The sequence below is a fragment of the Pelodiscus sinensis genome, chromosome 23, assembly GCF_049634645.1.
Source record: "Pelodiscus sinensis isolate JC-2024 chromosome 23, ASM4963464v1, whole genome shotgun sequence".
NCBI classification, from domain to species: domain Eukaryota; kingdom Metazoa; phylum Chordata; order Testudines; family Trionychidae; genus Pelodiscus; species Pelodiscus sinensis.
The window spans coordinates 8,261,287-8,281,730 of record NC_134733.1 but is presented as its reverse complement, the minus strand read 5'-3'; the positions used below and the strand labels follow the sequence as shown (position 1 = coordinate 8,281,730).

At 48.4% G+C, this 20,444-nt stretch overlaps 1 protein-coding gene across 1 annotated transcript in view; it reads right to left on the bottom strand.

Annotated features, from left to right (window-relative positions):
- Positions 1 to 711: 711 nt before the first annotated feature.
- PLOD1 (procollagen-lysine,2-oxoglutarate 5-dioxygenase 1) overlaps positions 712 to 20,444 on the bottom strand; it is a 41,459-nt gene continuing 21,726 nt past the window's right edge. The window contains exons 5-19 of the mRNA XM_075906620.1: positions 19,296 to 19,408; positions 16,410 to 16,473; positions 13,528 to 13,625; positions 12,419 to 12,520; positions 12,127 to 12,258; positions 11,570 to 11,691; positions 10,591 to 10,695; positions 9,286 to 9,411; positions 6,798 to 6,939; positions 6,176 to 6,289; positions 5,759 to 5,824; positions 4,730 to 4,834; positions 3,820 to 3,966; positions 3,388 to 3,513; positions 712 to 2,970 (exon numbers count right to left, since the gene is read on the bottom strand). Coding sequence (XP_075762735.1) covers positions 2,815 to 2,970; positions 3,388 to 3,513; positions 3,820 to 3,966; positions 4,730 to 4,834; positions 5,759 to 5,824; positions 6,176 to 6,289; positions 6,798 to 6,939; positions 9,286 to 9,411; positions 10,591 to 10,695; positions 11,570 to 11,691; positions 12,127 to 12,258; positions 12,419 to 12,520; positions 13,528 to 13,625; positions 16,410 to 16,473; positions 19,296 to 19,408 — 1,718 coding nt within the window. The 3' untranslated portion in view covers positions 712 to 2,814. The remainder of the gene's footprint in view (positions 2,971 to 3,387; positions 3,514 to 3,819; positions 3,967 to 4,729; positions 4,835 to 5,758; positions 5,825 to 6,175; positions 6,290 to 6,797; positions 6,940 to 9,285; positions 9,412 to 10,590; positions 10,696 to 11,569; positions 11,692 to 12,126; positions 12,259 to 12,418; positions 12,521 to 13,527; positions 13,626 to 16,409; positions 16,474 to 19,295; positions 19,409 to 20,444) is intronic.

The following is a 20,444-nucleotide window of genomic DNA, read 5'->3' as shown; positions in this document are numbered from 1 at the left end:
GCCCAATGCCAGTCACCCCAACCACTGGGAAGGGCTCACTTAAAACCCCTCTAATTACTCTCTTAGGTAGTCATAACATATGAACACCTCGGCTGTGTCTAGACTGGCAAGTTTTTCCGCAAAAGCAGCTACTTGCCAGAGGATGTTGTGAAGACTAGGACATTAACAGGGTTAATAAAGGAACTAGATAAATTCATGGAGGTTAGGTCTATCAATAGCTATTAGTCAGGATGGGTAGGAATGGTGTCCCTAGCCTCTGTTTGTCAGAGGCTGGAAATGGATGACAGGGGAGGGATCACTTGATAATTACTTGTTCTGTTCACTCCCTCTGGGGCATCTGGCATTGGCCATTGTTGGAAAACAGGATATTGGGCTAGTTGGACCTTAGGACTGACCCAGTATGGCCATTCTTGTGTTCATGGACAACTTAACTGCCCTGCTTTCTACTCCTGAATGCTGGCCCTAACTTTTATATGAAAAACAAAAACAAAATAGTGTTGTGGCACTTGTGGACCTTGGAGTTTTTATAGGTTGTTGGGCAGAGCCACAGAAAGGAAAAATTTGAGAGTCTCATACCTACTGAACCAGTTACTGTAGATAACTTGGTAGATCCTCAGTATATCAGGGCCATGTGCACTGTCATTAATTTTATAAAGCCTGCCTCTCCCATACGTTTTAAATAAACATATTAAAGAATCGAGTTATTGCACATCTTTTTGTTATGTTTTAATGTAAAACTTGCTGCTTAAAACTGTACATCTTTTGTACCATGAATCCTCTTTACCGATCCCAGGCCATTCTTTAGGCAGAGTTGAAAACAACAAATAAGTGGATAAATCTGATGAACAAATACATACACCTCTTCAACATCTTCTCACTAACGATTGGCCTGCACTAGCCATTCATTTGGTGGCAACAAGCAATTACCTTGATTCAGATTTTCATTAAAAACAGAAACAAGCTTTGCTCTTTTTAGCTGATTGTCGGCGCATGGATTTCTCTCCCTTCTCTGTTGACGCGTTTGTGAACATGCATGCACGTGGGCTCAGACAGGAAAAGGTCAGTGTCCCCTACTTCTGTCCTAGGTTTACTAATTAAAGTTCAATGCCAAAATACACATCTATCAACCCCAGTTGTGAAGTGATCCTTCCATTGGTCTGTAACCGCTTGGTATCAGAGGCAGTAGATTCCTCTACCTGGCAATTTTAAACAGAGGGCAGAGTTGCTCTAGATCAGCAGTTTTCAAACTTTTTTTCTCATGACCCATTTGAAGAAAACTGTTGATGCCCGCGACCTAACATCATTTGACTACAGTGTGGGCTTCAGGGTGGAGCTGCAGATGAGAGCTTTGGGTTGTTGGAGGGGCTCCAGCTTTGGGGGCATCAAGACTGGGGCAAGAGGGGCTTACCCTGAGCAGCTCCCGCTAAGGTAGCTTCTTGCTCTCCTGGCACTGCAGACCATGCTGCACCCCAGAAAGAGCCAGCAGCAGGTTCCCAGTTAATGGGAGTGCAGAGCTAGTGCTCAGGGCAGGGGTAGTGCACGGAGCCCTGTGTGCTGTCCTCCCCACACACCTAGGAGCTGGATCTACTGCTGGCTGTTTCCAGGGTGCATTGGAGTCTGCAGTGCCAGGACAGGCAGATAGCTTTTGCACAAAATCTTTCCACCTGTCTACACTGGCTGCGAGTACTTGCGCAAGAACACTGACGTTCTAATGTATAAAATCAGTGCTTCTTGCGCAAATACTCTGACGCTCCCGCTCAGGGATAAGCCCTCTTGCACAACAGTTCTTGCGCAAGGGGCCAGTGTAGACAGGCAACGTTAATTTCTTGAGCAAGAAAGCCCGATGGCTAAAATGGCCATTGGAGCTTTCTTGCGCAAGAGAGTGTCTACACTGGCATGGATGCTTTTGCTCAAAAGCACATCTCTTGCTCAAAGGCACATGCTAGTGTAGATGCTCTCTTGTGCAAATACTTGAACGCAAAAACTCTTGCATTACAAGTATTAGCGCAAAATCTTGCCAATGTAGATGTAGCCTAGGAGTTTAGGTCAAATTTAGCCACATAAGGTTGATTTTCTAAACTATGAGTCCACACTACTAAGCCCGTTCTGTCGGTGCTAAGAACAGCTAAAGTTGATTTTGGTACTCCTGCTTTCCACTAGTGCATTAAGCAACATGACTCACACCTATCCTATGCTTGCTCTCTCATCTCCCAGGGAGAAGTGTGTACAGGACAGTGTTTTGGAATTTCTTTTAATAACGATCAGTAATTATCTCTTTTAGGGCTGAGCCAATTCAGTCTCCATGGCCAATTCTGTCTAGTTACAAGGGACTGGTCAGTAGTAGCGGCAGCAGCTGGGAGCTCTGGGCCCAAGGGAAATTGCCCACTTTTGCCTCCCTCCCTATGGATGGGCCTGGATGTAAATAGAGATGGGCTTGCTGCTGCTTGGTGAAGGGGCTTGTGGGGAGGAAAAAGAAGAGACCTGCTCCCCAAAGAGCTGTATATTCAGTCCAAGCAAGTAGTCCAGTAAGCCATGGAAGATAGCAAAGAAGTAAATGGCACTTCCAAGCACAGATGAATATCGGAAATGAAGGCACAAAGAATCTCTCTCCAAAATCTAGAATTACACTCCTACTTATTATCTGCAGTGCTAGAGGAGGCGATCTTCCAACAGTGGAGTCAAACCGTCATTAAAAAATAATCAGTATCCAAATAACTTTGATGGATGCCTTGGAGACTCAGCAGCGTTCCCTACTCCCACTCTCAGTCAGCAGTGAGCGATGCTGGCAAAAAGTCCTTCTCGTGACGCTTGGCCCTAGGGGTCGAGAAAGGACACTGCGATGTACCGGGTCCCTTTTGTGGTTGGAAGGCCCTCGTGATAATGAGTCAGGCGTCCCGGGTGCAGGAGGGTCCAACCCTTCCGAGGAGCTCGAATGGAGCAGTTGTAGCGCAGAAACCGGCAGCCTCCTCCCTGCATGAAAGAAAACGAAACAGGCATCGGGCCAATGCCAACAGAGAAAGGATCCCTTGTATTATCTCAATAGTATCCTATTTCCCAGAGTCCCTCAGGATGGGTTGGTGGAACATGCTACCACCAATCTATCTCATGAGCAAATCCTGACATTCAACCCCAGTCACTGATTATGGTCCTTTGGCATCAAGGTGCCAGAGATGGAGGAGGAAGAACTCCAGATGCCTCGAATGAGCTGGGAGGTGCCCCAGGTACAGGAAAGAGAAAAAGACCCTGGTAGAGTTGTCAGCTCTCCCAACTAGACAGACTGGACACCATTTGTAGCAATGGCATCTCGTCAATCTGGTTGGAAGAGTTAGCAACCCTAGATCCCGGTTTGGTCTGGGAGACGCCCAGAACGATCTTGCAAGCACTTACCTCGTAATCTATTCCTACCCGGTTCAGGGCAATGTTGATGGTGAAGGTAGAAGCATCATGGTGAGGCACTAAGGAGGGCTGCTCATCGGGTTTGTAACGAACGACAAAGGCCAGCTCAAATTGTGTCTGTGCAAGAGAAGAGAGACATAAACAGATAGTGCCACAGCACCAAGGGGGCATTCAGTTCTATAGGGTGGTGTGAACATAGATGTAACTGGGGTAAAATACCCCTTAATGAAGGGAGAAGGGTCGTGGTAATTAAGGGACATGTTCTTGTTAGGAAGTATGGTGCATACCTGGATAACATGCTCCAGGGTCATTTTCTCCATTATGGCACATACTTTGGTACAGGTGGTATCACCTCTCTGTGGCCACAGTCATGCAAGACGCAAAGCACTCAAATCCCACTGACCAAGAATGTTTGATGCCTACCTGTGTATAGTATCCTGGGTACAATTTCTCTGTGATGGGAGCAATATAGTCCAGGAGGAACTTGTACCATTCTCTCTCAAAGCCAATTTGGTTCATGTGGATGTCAATGGTTGGGACATTTTCATAACCCCCTAGTAGCCTGCTGTCCTGGAACAGAACCATAAAATATATTGGAGACAAATATCTTAGAGCGTAAGCAACGTTCCCTCTAATCTTTTCCATCTATGTGTGATTTTTCCATCTATGTGCAGAATAAATTTTGCTATATGCACTAAGACATGTGCAGATGTGCACCACCAGAAGAAACACAAACCTAGCTGTGAGCGCTCTATTATTCAGCAAGGAGGCACTGGGATGTCTCCTGAGCGGCCGCACAAGCACACAGCTTACAGGGAACACTGATGATAAATATGGAAAAGAGTTTGATGGTAGCCCACAAACATAATGATCATCTATAGGGCTTTTCAGTGTTGTAACACAGGGAAAGATCATTCACATTTTACAGAAGGGAAGAAAAGGCACAGTGGAGGCTTTAGGCCAAGTTTTCCAAAGCGGTTACTGATTCGTGGTTACCCAACTTCCACAACCTCTTGGCCCTAATCCTCAGAAGCGCCGAGCACGACAATGCTCCAGGGAAAGTCAGTGGAGGTTGTAGGTGCTCAGGGCCTGTAAAAAAGAGGCCTAACGGGTCTCAGATTGATTTTCTGAGTTTCCAGCGACCATGTTTGAATATCCAAGATCACACAGTGAGTCAAAAGTAGCATTCAGAACAGAACTCAGGAGTACTGATTCCAGTGCTCTGCTTTAACCACAGGATGAAAACTCCCTCCTGTAGCAGGCCACAGCTATCACCAAGCACTCAGTGTAGGTGATGGGAACTGTAGCTTTGGAAGCTATAACTTTTTCTTACCGTGTTACCTCCCTTGGACCACTGGCCAAAGTGCTCCATTTCCTCCACCAACTCATCACAGGCGACGTCAGTGAAAATAGGGAACCAGTACACATCGGGGCAGGGCTGGAGATAGAACACATGAGGATTCAGACAAAAATGAGACTAACAGAGACAAACAAAGGGGGAAAGTTACACGGGGAAAGGGAGTTCTTTCATTTTGCATGACAGAGCATCACACGGATGTTGGTTTCCCTTTTTTAAGGGGATGGGTAAGTCTTTTTTTTTAAGAAAAAAAATCACCAGTGTGTTACATAATTTATGAATGGTCCCTTGCCAGACAAGAAAAAGACAAAGTCAAGTGGAGGGAGAGAGGGCTTATTGAATGAATCACAAAGATACAGTCGCACTCACTGGAAAAACAGCTAAAACCTGAAGGGTACGTCTAGACTACAGGCTTTTGTCGACAGAGGCTTTGTTGACAGATACTGTTGACAAAGCCTCTGTCGAAAAAGAGCGTCTAGACTACCGCCAGTTCTGTCGAAAAAACAAGCCGCTTTTTTGACAGAGAATCTAGATGCTCTCTTTTGAAAAAGCACAGTGTGGATGCAACAGCGCCTTTTTTCGATATAACTCGAAAAAAGGCGTTATTCCTCGTAGAACGAGGTTTACCGCTGTCGACAAAACGGCCGCGTTCTGTCGACAGAACTCGGTGGTAGCGTAGATGCAGGTATAGTTTGGTTGACAAAAGTCCACTTTTGTTGACAAAACCCTGTAGTCTAGACACACCCTAGAACTCTGAATCCTGCCTTCAGATTCACATGCCTTGCTCCTAGTAAAATTAAGGGACCTGGACAGGTGCCTCTAGGGCAGGGATTTGTCCCTAAGAATACTTTGAAAGAATGACAGATTGAATTCCCTCTGGATTGGGTATTCTTTTAGGCAGCGCTGTCTCCTGTAAGCTACCTATTTCTGAGGGCAACAGGCTGAAATAATGTGATAGTGGCATGTCATCCTCTCCTCTGCTGAGATAAGAGCAGCATTTCTTACCGTCTCCACCAATTTCTCTTTCAGAGCTCGTGTGTAGTTTTCATGGATGTACTTTTCTTTCCAGTCCTGCGGTTAGAAAAAGACAAGCAACATGGTCACTTCTGTGGCACATGGCTAAGGATGTGGTAGCAGGCCGGGCCTTAGCACCACCTTCTCTCTCCTGAGGAAAGGGGAAGTGGAACAGTTAACAATCACTCAGCAATTTCTCAGCTTTGAAGCTCTGGGGCCCAGATGAGTTTCTGAGTGAAATGTTTTGCCCTCAGCCCTGCAGCGAGGGGGCCAGAGAATCCCATCTGAGGGACATCACAGAGCAGAGTTTGGATTTTCCCCTCAGACACAGCTAGCAGCGGCATATCTAGAGAGGCCGGGGACCATATAGCACAGCGACAAGGCTGCTCAGCCCTCAGAACCCCTCACCTCAGGGTTGCTGAAGATCTGCCAGAGGTCATTGTGGAGATGAGTCGTCTGATAATTCTCCAGGGAGAGTGTGTGGCCAAAGTGGTGCTGGTTTGTCACAAACATGAACACCCCCTGCAGAATGGAGGGAAACTATCAGGCTGCAATTATCCACTGTGGGAGCTGGTTCCCACTGGCTGTGGCTCCATGCCCACTGCCCATCCACCTCCCTCTCTAATCTTCACACTGGGCATCTCCCTCCCAATGGACCTTTCTTGTTAAATCCAGACTCACCCAGGATGCAGAGAAGTCTAAAGAGCCATCGCGAGGGCCAGCCGTGGAGGCAGAACCTCTGTGTGTTTCATCAGCAGGATAAAATTGCTCACAAAGGCTCACTCTGCCTTTGGCTACGCAGATGTAGCTACTGCTGGAACTGCACGAGTGGATCATACGCTGTCACTGAATGTACTGCCTATTTCTCAGATTCCCACCCAGACTATATGTGCTTCAGGGAAGGCATGTAGGCTTAGTTGATGCCAGTTTATTTCTTTCTACCTAGATATGCACAGTTGTAATAGGTGTCCTGAAATCTGCCTGCAGAGTTCTCCACATTTGCTCCCTGCAGCTGGCTCCCTGTACTGACCTGATCCCGGACATTATGGCAGAAAGCCATGTCTGCATCTAGTTTGCCATGGTGGAAGAGGTCTCTCTGCTTGAGCTGGGATCTCAGAGCACTGCCTTTTACGAGATAGATGCTGGAAACGTAGGGAACATTCCAAACCCCACTGCAAAATGGAGAGAAAAAGATTTAGACACCAAGGCTACATCTAGACTGCAAGCCTCTTTCAAAAGAGGCTTTTTCGAGAGAGACTTTTGAAAAAGCCTCTTTTGAAAAAGAGCATCTAGACTATAACCAGTACTTTCGAAAAAGCAAGCCCTTTTTTTTTTTAAAGAGAGCACCCAGGCAGTCTGGATGCTCTCTTTCGAAAAAGCACAGTTTGCATTACATAGCGCCTTTTTTCGAAAGAGCACTTTTGAAAAAAGGCATTCTTCCTCGTAAAACGAGGTTTTCCGCAGTCGAAAAAACTGCCACATTCTTTCGATTTACTTTCGAAAGAACGCGACGGTAGTCTAGACACAGGGGACGTTTTTTTGAAAAAAGGCCACTTTTCTTTTAAAAACCCTGTAGTCTAGACACACCCCAAGCAGAACCAGAACAAAGTTTACAGGATTGCGCCCCAAAGGACTAAGGGCTAGATTTAATTGTGAACATATTTTGGAAAGAGGGAAGAAAACAAAACATTGCTGTGCTTATGAATTGATTTAGTCACAAAGTTTTAAGGGTCAGACTCAAGCCCCCAAAGCAACCAAACACATTGTTTTATAGCAAACCTAGGGAGGAGCAAATCAGGAATGCAAGCTGTTCCAGTAATCAGCTGTTAGGGTACGTCTAGATTACAGGCTTTTGTCAACAGAAGTTTTGTCGACAGATACTGTCGACAAAGCTTCTGTCGACACAGCGTCTAGACTACATCCAGTTCTGTCGACAAAGCAAGCCGCTTTGTCGACACGACAGTGTAGACGCAAAGGACAGTGTAGATGCAATAACACTTTCTGTTGACAGAACTCTGTCGACAAAAAGTGTTATTCCTCAGAGAATGAGGTTTACAGCTGTCGACAAAACTGCTGAGTTCTGTCAATGTTATGTCGAGAACTCAGCGGCAGTGTAGTTTTGTCGACAAAAGTCCAATTTTATCGACAAAACCCTGTAGTCTAGACACACCCTGAGAGATATCTCCAGTGTCTTCCCCCAAAGCTGCACAGAGACCTTTACAAACGCTAGTTAAAGAAGAATGACAACCCGCCAGTCCCTCACTGCAGGATAGTTCAACATCACATTATCTTTCCTTAGCAGATGGAGGAAACAAAGCCCAAGAATGGATGAAGTGATTTTACCATACAGTGAATTTACCATACAATGATTTAGAAACAAAACTGACTCCAAGTCCCCCACTCTGGTCACAGACCTTACTCCCTCTATTGCATGCCGCATGTAGAGGACAAGTATATAAAATAACTCCTGCCTGAAAGGAGAGCTATTCCTTTCCTCCTTTAAACACACCGATGGTTTAAAAGTCTCAGAAGTGTAACCGCTCATAGGAGCAGGGTCTATCAGCATCGACCAGAGCGCCCGCTCAGTTCGAATTAATGTGTCTTCACCAGACTAGGGATGTAATGGTGTAGTCTATTAAGTGATTAACCAATAAGCAAAAGCTTATAGGTTAATGCTATAGACTACATGCATTCCCCCTCCTCCCACCACATTTTTTAGCAGGCTGGCCAATAGCCAAGCTCAGTTTTGGCTCATGCAGGGTCTGGGTCTTACCTGCTGTGGCTCTGCATTAGAAGTGTATTAGGAGCCAGGCAGGCAGGCAGCCCGGCTCAATTCCGGCTCATGCCAGATCCAGGAGCTCAGCCCCTCCCCTGGCCAGGGGCTGCTGCCACCCTGCACTGCTGCCACTGTATGAAAGGCAGGAGCGCAAGGTGACAAGTAGCCAGTCTGCGACAGGAGCTGGTTTTTAAACTGTCTCCCTTTGCGGACCAGCTCCTGCCTGGCACCCCACGCTGCTGCCTCTGATACAGGGGTGGGGCTGGAGCGCACTGGCTTCCAGCCTCACCCCTAAGGACCATAGAATAGTCAACTAACCAATAAGAATTTACGAGGTTAATCACCTATTTGATTAACCGATATTTAACATCCCTACAGTAGACCTGCTAATTCAAACCCCAGAAGATCAACTGCGGCAGCTTCAATTTTCTCTGTAGTGCAGACATGGCCTTAGAAAAGAAGAAAAAATATTTGTATAGTATTATGAGCTTTTGTGGGCAAAACCCACTTCTCCTGATGAGAGGATCATGAGTGGAAAAGTGGATCTTGTTTTTCCACTCAAGATCATCTCAACTGAACAAGTGGGTTTTGTTCATATGAAAGCTCATGATACTACACACTGACGGTTTGGTACTCTTGATCCCAATTGGCTTTTTTATTCAGCTTTGGGGGCTACATGTTTTCTATCCACTGAGTGTCTATTCAGTGAGCCTTGTATTTAGAGCATTATGACAATACTCACACCCTCCGTCCTTGAACAATATCCACGTAATCCTCTGACCGGGCATAGTACCCATCAGGACTCAGTGCACCCCAGAAATTCGACCACAGCTTTCCTTGCCGGCTCACCAGTGGGGTAATTACCAACCTGCAGGCACAAGAGGGAGAGAAGATCGGAGGGCAGGATGCTGCCAGGGAGAAAAGGGGAAAGATCCCCACAAGAGCCCAAGAGTCCAGTTTTACCTTCACTGACACAGATGCTACCCCCACTGAAACCTGTGTCTTAAAAGTGAGGGCAAACTTGGACCCTAAGCTTGTATCTACACATATCCAGCAGTCAGGCTTTTCTGAATGTGATCTAAGGCGTTCTAACAGGGTTCTTTTTGAAAATGTTTATTTTTGAGGAGAGGGGGTGGGGGAATTATTTCAGTAACATGACTTATGTTTCTCTACTGTGTAACCAGGTCCCTAAGGCCGAAACCTCAGCTAAATCTCCAAGCCAGAGAGGGTAGGTCTACACTACCCCGCTAGTTCGAACTAGGAGGGTAATGTAGGCATACCGCACTTGCAAATGAAGCCCGGGATTTGAATTTCCCGGGCTTCATTTGCATAAGCGGGGCGCCGCCATTTTTAAAACCCCGCTCGTTTGAACCCCGTGCACCGCGGCTACACGGGGCACGAACTAGGTAGTTCGAACTAGGCTTCCTAGTTTGAACTACCGTTACTCCTCGTGGAATGAGGAAACTCCCTGGGTCAGATGCTCAGCTGTTGAAAGTTTGTGTAGCATCAGGGAAATCAATGGAGCTATGGCAATTTACACCAGTCAAGGATTCTTGGATCTTACACTCACCTTTAGGGAGGGGGAAAAAAGAACACGGACTGAAACCTGGATATAGATCCAGATTTCCCAATGAATCCCTCCCTTTATAATGGGCTGAACCAAAACCTACAGCTGAATGTACTTCCTGGGATGTCTGAAAGGTAAATCCAAATCCAGACCTCAACTATGTCTGATTTGGAAAAAAATTATTCTGATTCTGGCCTTTCTGTTCCTAATAATGTAAGTTTTGCTCCTAAGAGATGAGTAAAACTAGGGATAGATTCCATCTAGGACCTATTGCATTTGAATCCAATAATTCAGGGAGAGGATAGAAAGTGTTGGATAAATGGCTCCGGTTTAGGTCCACCTCTACTAGAGAAAAATCTTAAGTTTCATTTCTGGCAACGTTCTCTCTTCTCAGCCCCTTATACATTTCCCAGGAAAGAAGCAGCCCCCTATCTTTGTTCCCGACCTGAAACCTGCCGAGTAAAGGTTGCTCAGACTCACTTGTTTTGTTCAATCAGGCTCTGCAAAACCTTCGAGTTGTTCAGAACCACTTCGGCGTCCAGGCTGAAGTAGTATTCACAGTCAGGATCCTGTCTGCACAAATCCCTGCAGCCAGAGAGCCCACAGGTCAGAGAAAGAACAGAAACAGGGCAGCAGGGATGACCTTTGCTTTGTGGTCGGGAATGGGGGAGGGGGGGTTTCTTGTGGGATGCGGGTGTTTATTCTTTACAGCTTGGGTGCAGAGAGGGAAGAGAGGGTTAAAACCCCATGCCACGGCAAAGGAGTAGCAAGTGGCTGGTTCCTCATGGCATGGAGGAATGGGGCCTAACCCAGGGGATGATGTTGTCTCCATCAGGAAGGTGCACAAGGAGGGAATGAGCAAAGGGAGCCATTGCTTTGGAAATTGAGAGCTGACTGCACCTGAGGCTAGAGAATCTCAAAGACCTCTGGAAGAAGAGGCCTTATTGTTTCTGTTTGGACCCAGCCCTTGGACGGCTGTTTACTTTTCCTAGCCTGGTGTTAGCCTGTGTCACTTGGACATACGCATGGGCTAAGTCCATGCCTGCCACGGACAGGTCACAGGCTAGTGGCAGGAAGACGGGAAACAAGGGTGCAACATGGACAGAGATTGTTCTGAAGGACAGAGGTTGTTCCTGGCAGAGGATCTGAGCACGCCTTTGGCAACGAGGGCATCCAAGTGTGTTCTTAATGCCACTACTCCACATAAGTTGCGTCTAACAAGCATGAATAAGGGGAAACGGAAGGGGAGTGGTTTTGGGTGATGAACAATGAACCAGCCATTGTTCTTACACAGCTCCAAAGTAGACATCTACAAAGGAAGCTTTTACTGATCTGCTTACAGAGGTCTGTTATGTTGGACACAACAAACCTATTCCTCGTGCTCCTGGGCCTAGACAGAGAGTGGGGTGGTCTCCAGTATCCCTAGAACTTGACCTCTCTCAACGTCCATTTCACTTACATGCCCATGTTCCGTGCATCAGCGTTCTCCACATGATTTTCTGGCCCAATCACTTTGACCGTGTGATATTCTTTGCCATGCTCCTTCACAAACGTGTCCACCCGGGACAGGTGATGTTGCTCCTGCACAAAACAGGATATGACAGAGTGAAGAGAAGTTGTATGAGCTGCACACAGACTGCCTGGACTCAGCTAAGGCTAGACTCGCCAGCCGCCCCACTCCGGAAACGCCACAGCTGGTGAATTGCACCTAGCCTCAATGCCATGTCTTTATGGCTGATGGTAATTGATGCAAAGGCTTCTAGGAGAACAAAACATGAGTTGTACCCGACTTCCAGATTCTGGCCATATGAGGAAGTCGCAAAGACTTCTGGGATCTGGGACGAGGCAAAGCCATCATTCACATAATAAAACAAAGAGACAAAGCAGGTGAGGTTCTATCTGTTATGGTTGGTCTAACAAAAGTCAGGACCTCACCCATCTTGTGTCTCTAGTATCCTGGAACCAACACGGCTATAACAACACTGCATACAACAATCCAAGGCAGATGGGACTCACATGATTGTGAATGAAGAGCTGCGTGCGCTTCTTTGGGTACTGGAGGTTCTGAAGCCGCAGGAAGAACTGGGAGAGAAACGGAGTGGGCTGCTCAATGAAAATTCCAATCAGAACCAATGGCAATGCATCGTCCTGCGGGCAACAAGAGGGTGAGATGCATGAGGGCAGCTCTCCAGCTCCAGAAACATGGCTATTCTCACACCATCTCCAGGGTAACCCAAGAACACGATGGAGGAGGAGTTCTCTTGTCAGCACCAGGCCTCTGCCACTCTAAGTAAGCCTCAGCCCTTACCTTGAACCCTGTGAGACTTCTCAGGCCTTCATCACACACAGTGCAGCCCGTCTCAAATGTCCAGACCCGAGGAATATAGTTTCCCAGGTAGTTCAGCTGCAGCTGCAAAGGGAAATCCCTCACGTGCTTAGTTACAAGGCAGGAGAACCTCACCCCACCTCCTGTTATTCAGTCAGGTTCCATCACCAGCTCACCTCCCGTCTCTCCCTGGGAGAAGGGGTTGGAAAAGGAGACAAGCCCGAGTGCTAATTTTACCCCCGGTGGAGGATACTGATGTGCTAGGACAGTGGTCCCCAACCATTTGGGGTTGCCGGGCACCAGGGGGCGTGGCCGTTCGCCTGCCGGGCGCCCAGGGGGCGGGGCCCCCCCAAACGGCCCCCCCCATAGCCGCATTCCCGGGGCTGGGGCTGGGGCCGGTGCTCTCTCCCCCCCCTCACCCAAGCGACGCGCGCCCGGGGCCGGCGCTGGCGCTCCCCCCCCCCCAAGCGCCGCACGCCCGGGGCCGGCGCTCTCTCCCTCCCTCCCCCATGCGCCGCGGGGGGGTCAATCCGTGGTGCCCCCGGGGCCAGCGCTCACCGTGCACCACGCGCCCGGCTCCGGCACCGCGCATGCGCCATGTGCCCAGGCCAGCCCTGAGCACTTGGCGGGCGCAGACAAATGCCCCCGCGGGCACCATGGCGCCCACAGGCACCGTGTTGGGGACCACGGTGCTAGGATAATGTGTTAGGGTGACAGCTCGGCCAGTCTTTGGCACAACTTGGCCAGTCTTTGGTATCAGGGTGTTGAGACTGGCAAGAAGGGGTCTAATGGTGGCCAGTATTGTGATGTGGATAGCTGGCCACTAGGAACTGGACTGATTCCACCCTGGCCAGTCCTTCCTCAGGCAGGGATGCTGTCAGTCACTGCAGAACTCCGCCTTGATTTGCCCCCGTGGCTGAGAAATAAAGAGCGCTGTCTTGTCGCCATGGCAATGGGCCATCCACTCCCATCCCCCCACACTTATGAATTTATGCGGATTTCCCAGCATTCCCTAGACAGCCGCTTCAAGTCTGTAGAGGCTATTTGTCGTGGTTTCATGCCCAACCTTCCCTTTCAAGGCTCCTGCTTACCTTGGTGGGTCCGTTGCCATGAATCAGGACTGGGAGGGTGTCATACATGACATTCCTTGCTCTCACACGTGCATTTTCAAACTTCAGAACCACCTCATCTAGGAATCACAGCACAGCAATGTTATCTGCAGGATGCTTTGGCAGCAATTTGGCAACACAATGCCGCAGCCCTGGGAAGACGGGGGAGTGGGACTAAAAAAAACAAACTACTAGTATTTGTGAGGCACAGACCATCCACAGAGGGAGAGGAACTGTTCATGGTGGCCCAGAGGAGTACATAAGAATGGCCATACGGGGTCAGACCAAAGGTCCCTCTAGCCCTGTATCCTGTCTGCCAACAGTGGCCTATGCCAGATGCCCCACAGGGAGGGAACACAACAGATAATCATCATGTGAACCCTCTCCTGTCTTCCATTTCCAGACAAACAGAGGCTAGGGACAGTATTCTGACCCAGCCTGGCTAATAGCCATTGATAGACCTAACCTCCATTAATTTATCTAGCTCTTTTTTGAACCGTGTAAAAATCCGAGTCTTCCCAACATCCTCTGGCAAGGAGTTCCAAAGGTTGTGTGTGTGCTGTATGAAGAAAAACTTTCTTTTGTTTGTTTTAAACCTGCTATCTATTAATTTCATTTGGTGACCCCTGGTTCTTATATTATAGGAACAAGTAAATAACTTTTCCTTATTCACTTTTTCCACATCAGTCATGATTTTATAGACCTCTAGCATATCCCTCCTAGTCTCCTCTTTTCTAAGCTGTTAAAGTCCAAGTCTTTTTAATCTCTCTTCATATGGACCCGTTCCACCCTAATCATTTTTGTTGCCCTTCTCTGAACCTCTTCCACTGCCAATCTGTCTTTTTTGAGATGAGGCCGCCACATCTGTACGCAGTATTCAAGATGTGGGCGTATCATGGTTTTATGTAGAGGCAATAAGATATTCTCTGTCTTATTCTCTATCCCTTTTTTAATGATCTCTAACATTCTGTTTGCCTTTTTGACTGTTGCTGCACACTGAGTGGATGTTTTCTGAGAACTATCTCCACAATGACGGCAAGAATTCGGGTAGCTTTGGAGGGATGAGATGGACCTTAAGAAAGGATCAGTGAAGGGCTGGAGAGACATCTAACAAACTGTAGGGAAGTCTCCCAAGGGGAGCTGGTAACGCCTCACTGACTGCACCCTTTAAAACCAGAATAGCAAAGACTATGTGATGAGGAACAATTCTGCACCAGCAAGAGGGGGGGGAGGATCCAGTCAAAAGCAGCTTTTCTACCTCTGAATTCTGCGCTCCCCTAGTGGCAGCATTGCTCAGCACAGCTCTGAGGGCTGGGGGGGGGGGGGAAGAGGGCCCAGCACCGTGCTTCAGGCAGCACCAAGGGCTGACTGCTCTCAGTCCCGCCCCTTCCACCCTCAGCTCTGCCCCTTGCAGGGAGGGGAGTCGAACCCCCCCAACTCCTTTCCTCCAGGCCTGCAGTGTCTGTCAGCCCCGCTGCTGCAGACTGACCAGCCAAAGGGTCCGTGTAACTCAGCCATGCAAAAAAGGGCTAGTTCAGGCCCAAAATCCTAACACCCACTGTAGTGAGAGCCCTCACCCCTGCAATCCCCCCTGGTGGCCCACTGCAGTGTTGCCATTGTATCTCTGCCTCGCTTTCCCCAAATGAGGGTTTTAATAAGTCCACTGAGGCTTGTATCGTGAGCAGTGCCCCTTTGGAAGTCTAGCTTGTTCTCTCCCCACGGCAGAACACTGCACAAAAATGCAGCCCCCCTGGCTGGAAGAAGGAGGGTCTGAGTTAACTTTAATCTGTCACCACCCAGTGATGTCCAAAGCCCCTTACCACGAGGCCTTCATGACCTGCAGCCCAGTTCTGGAGTCATGGGAGTTCTGGCTGTAGCAGACAAAGAGTCTCTTTTCCTGTGTCAAGGTTTCCACAGAGGCCAAACCACAAAGACCCTTCCTCAGGACACGATTCCTCTAATCGAGGTTCCTGCTTTTGCCTGGTAGAATCGCCTCAAAGCCAGGCTTCTCTGAGATCTACCAGTCACAGGTCGCTCTCCCATCAGCAGCATTCGCTGTGGATGTCCTTGGCTGGTGAGTCCCTCTCATGAGGTTCCCCCCAAGAATCCTTCCCTTCCCAAGGGATCCTGTTCATTCAGCCCTGCCTCAATGGGAGGGAGATACTTCACTGGCTTACCTAGGTCCCAGCTAAACCTGAGCTGCCCCAGTCCCCCCTCAGACGCAGGCTGGACTCCTGATCCTTAGAGGACCAGCCACCTTTAGATTCCCACCGTTACCCAGATAAGAATGGGACCCCCAACCCGCACGATGATAATTGCCTAACTAATTAAAATAAGCAGGAGAAGATAAACTAAAACAAATACAAATATTTCTCCACCCTGGGAAAACAAGGGGATACAGCTTTCCAAAGTTGGATAACCGACTGGCCAAAAGCATGGTATGAATGAGTGAGTCCCCGCGCCTGGCGTCCAAATGGGTCTCCTCGGCCCCCCACCCCACATTTCCCACCATTGAACTGAATGTTCTTCGATTGAGCAGGTGGCCCCTGGCCCTGCCCAGGCTCCAGGTGGGTTGTGTGTTGCTACCTCCCTACCAGTTTTCACGCCCCCACGCTAGTGTAATTTGATAGGCACGGAGATCAAAGGGAGAGAAGGTGTGGCAGGAAAATCCCCACCTGCAGTCCTAAGTGTGGAGCTTGGCAGTAAGAACTAGGCTGGGACCCTATGGGGATTGTATATCAATTCCAGGGGTCTGGGAAGAGGCTTTTCACAGAAAAATACTTTGGGGATGGATTCTGGAATTTAACCACGACAGCTGCAGCAGGATGTTATTTCTAGCTGCTTTTGCCCTCTCCCCATCTCACCTAATGCTCCATTCAGGTTCTGGAAGATCCGGCATCTCTGATCTAGGGTGATGTTGATATTTTCCTTTAAAAGAATGAAATAAAGAACCTCATTTAGAAGACACAGAGGCAAACAGATGGGTCTTGCCAGCTCTCCCACCCCTCTTATTGCCCCTCCCTTCACTGCAGAAAACACTATAAACCCAGCTTCTCTTATTTTCCAAATCTTCCATGGATTTGTCCCAACCTCCAGACTTAGGGCAGGTCCTTAGCTGCTAGAAATCAGATTAATTCCATTAACTTTAGCTCTCCAGGGCCTGGTCCTTACTAAACCAAGCAGATTGGCTTCAGGTATAGAACTCTAGGAATGCAAAATGCGTAGCTGGAGTCAGCTTACCTTAAGCTGAGCTGTGGCAGCATCCACACAGTAGGAGACCAATGAGAGAACACTCTATATTAGACGTGCTACATCCAATGCTAGACGACTGACCTCTAGAGGGTCAAACTTCTCGCTAGTGCAGACATGCCCTAGTAGTCTTGATCCTGCTACCTCTTATCATCTGGCACAAGCTGATGTCTGACCCTTTCCCAGTCTCACCAGTGCCAGCGCAAGAGCCCTGTTCACTCTGTCTCCTGATACCTGGAACAGCCTTCTCCACCTGCAGTGGCTGTTTTGTCTCTTTTCAGATCCCATATGAAAGTAATAACTCTCCTTGCCTAGGCCTCTTCATGTTTCCCTCCGTGGCCTACTGCTGATCTATTTCTCCCACTTTTGAATACAGCTTGCATGAAAGACCATGTGCTACATACAGTTGTAGTGTATCATCCGATCACTAGCATGTCCCACAGGCTCCAAAAGCTGAAAGAATCCTGTGATCCCCAGTTCTACCTGAACCTTAGCAGTTCTCCCTTTCCTAAAATACCACCCCCATGACCTAGCTCTAACATGGTGTTTTTCAGCATTAGATCTCAAAGTAGGGATGTAAGCGACTAGTCGAGTCACTACTTGACTACTCCTTTCCCCCCACCTTGCTGCCTCTGTATCAGAGGCAGCAAGACAGGGGGAAGCAGGAGCCAGTGCTGGGGTGGAGCCAGCTTAAAAGATGGTTCCCCCTAGCACCGTCTCCATGGTGCAGGGGTGCAGGGGGGCGGGGGCAGGCGGGCGGGAGGGAGGGCAGGGGAGGCAGAGACATAATGGTTTGGGACCCGGTGGGAACCGGGACTGCCCAGTTCCAGCTTGTGCTGGGTCCCTGACCCACCCCCGCTGCGGCTCTGCAGTTTAAATGTAGTAGAAGCAGGCTGCCTGCACTCTGGCTCCTACTACATTTAAAATACAAAGCTACAGCGGGGCCCCTTATCAACTAATTGTGTAGTCAATACAAATTGTATCAACTACATGCTTAGTCAATTACCCGCTTCTTAACATCCTTATCTCAAAGGGCTCTCCAGAGGTGGTCAGTTTCACTAGCCCCATTTTACCGAATAAAGTTTTTATATTAAATTAAGCAAAACCAGAGAACCTGAACAGCTTCAAGCTTCACAGGACATGAAAAGAAGTCAGATAATCACTCTGTTGGAAATATGCCTGCCTGCCTGCCTAACAGTATGTAACTATAACTCTGTTGCATCTGACAAAGTGGTTTGTACCCACAAAAGCTTATGCCCAAAAAATTATAGACTAACAAGGTTACCCGTCTAAGACCAAAAAAATCTGTTAATCTTTAAGGTGCCACAAGACTTCACAGATCAGTCTGTATCTGCTATATTTTTGCAGATATAGACTAACAAGGCTACTCCTCCAAGTATGTAACTTGTCATAATATAGCCAGAAGTGCAGGTAGGGCATACATATTGTTCCAGTAAATTTCTAGCTTCCATCTATATTGCAGTGATACATGGCTTAAGATTAGGTGGCAGAGGTTGTATTTATACCAGGCTGCTTCAAACCACACTGCACTTGGATTTGTCAGTCCTACTCAAACCCAGGTCTGACTTAACAATTCACTGCCCCTCCACACATCATGTAAAATACAGTAGAATAAGGTGCAGAGAGGACGAATGGATGGAACAGATTTTGACAGCCATGTCTACAGAATTATTCCAAACCTCTGGTTTGACTTTGTGCCAGGACTTCAGTGGAGATTATTAAAAAGAAGCTATCATGTGGATCGGATTCAGACCTGGAGATAAACAAGGGGCAACTCCATTGGCTTCTCTTGCCTTTTTTTATTTCTCTCAGCTTGGCTACTAAAAACAAGTGCTTTCACTTTCGCTTTTCTTTATAGTCACACGTTTCACTTCTTGGTTTCCATGCTCTTGCACAACCCTGCAATGTTTGGGTCATGAGCACTCTCCTAGGAGAATGGTTATCGGTTCGAAGAGAATAAGCCTTTTATATGTTATGACAGTACTGCCGTTGGTATTAAGTGACATGGACCCTTGTTTTAAAAACACCACCTTCTAGGTCAAATTGATATGGCAGCGATCCTTTACAGACCAAAATCGCAAGGACGGTACAGTGGATGCATCTACAAGGATGCACAGCCGCATAAAAAAAATGGGTAACTGTACACATAGCAACATTTCCATGTGCCAAGGCCAGTGTAATCATTACTGGAGCATGAAAGAGACACCCAGGGGACCATCCAAAGAAGAAGGAAAAGGGCAAACACAGGAAAAAACAGCTGGGACCATCGGCTCCTAAGTGGTCAGCCTCCTTTGCAGCCAGCTGGGATGTTGAATGGGGGCTGGGTAGGCTCAGCACCAGCAAGTGTGGATGAAACAGAAATGGTAAAAATGAAGAACACGCTGCAGGTCCCACAAAGGGTGCAGGATACCAAGGATCACTGGCACGGGCCAGAGGTAGCACCCAACCCCTCCTAAACTCCAACCCTTACTCCCACATACCCTTTTTTCTGGATCCAAGAAGATATTGGTGTAAAAGAGCTGGTCGCTATCACTGTCAAGTCCCTTCCAATCCTCCACAAGCTTGTTTAGGTTAGGAGCATAACCTATGAAACCTGGGGGAACAAGGCAAAGGATGAAGGGAGTCGGTGTCTCAATCCAGCCAGCCTGGAAGGGAAAATTCTCAGGGATTCATATATGGACAATGTCTCAGCCCCCTGTATGTTCCAAGGGGACATATTCACAGTCTGAATCCCTTGCCTTGCACTGTAGCACAGATCGCACAGTTTCCAATCGCTGGCTACGTCTACACTGGCCCCAAATTCCGGAAAAGGGATGCAAATCAGGTAAGTCAGCATAGGAAAATCCGTGGGGGATTTAAATATCCCCCGCGGATTTAAATAAACATGTCCGCCGCTTTTTTCCCGGCTTGGGGAAAAGCCGGAAAAAAGCGTCTAGACTGGCCTGATCCTCTGGAATAAAGCCCTTTTCCGGAGGATCTCTTATTCCTACCTGAAAGTAGGAATAAGAGATCCTCCGGAAAAGAGCTTTATTCCGGAGGATCGGTCCAGTCTAGATGCTTTTTTTTCCGGCTTTTCACTCTCCTCTGCCATGGATCATCACTGGGGACAGAAGCCTGACTCTTCAGCATCCGATACACAGAGACATGGAACGTGAGCTAAAGGAGCAGAGCCGCTCGCTAAGAGTAAGTTGCCGGTTCTTATCCTCTACGTGGGCTGCAGTCACCGGAGGGAACCATGTTTGCCAGTGTACGTGCTATGAACGTGGTCTCCGTTCCCTCCTACAGGCTGAACCTCCCTTGCCCGGCACTCTCAAGACTGGAGTGGTCTCGAACAAGGGAATTTGCCTGACCAGCAGGGGTCAGGCATCCAGGCTCTCCCAGGGCTCCCCTCCTGGCAGCTGTCCCAGGAGACCCTGGAGACCTGACCTCCTCCAGCCCACCTGCCTGGGTCTGCTGCCCCCAGCCTACTCGTGGGGCTCTTCTCTCTGCCCCCAGAGCAGCAGCTGCTCCCAGGGGTTCCCTGGCCCCGCACGTGGTGGCAGCAGCTGCTCCCGGAGGTTCCCTGGCCCCGCAGCTGCTCTTGAGGGTTCCTGGACCCCGTTAGCTGCAGTGGCAGCAGCTACGCCTGG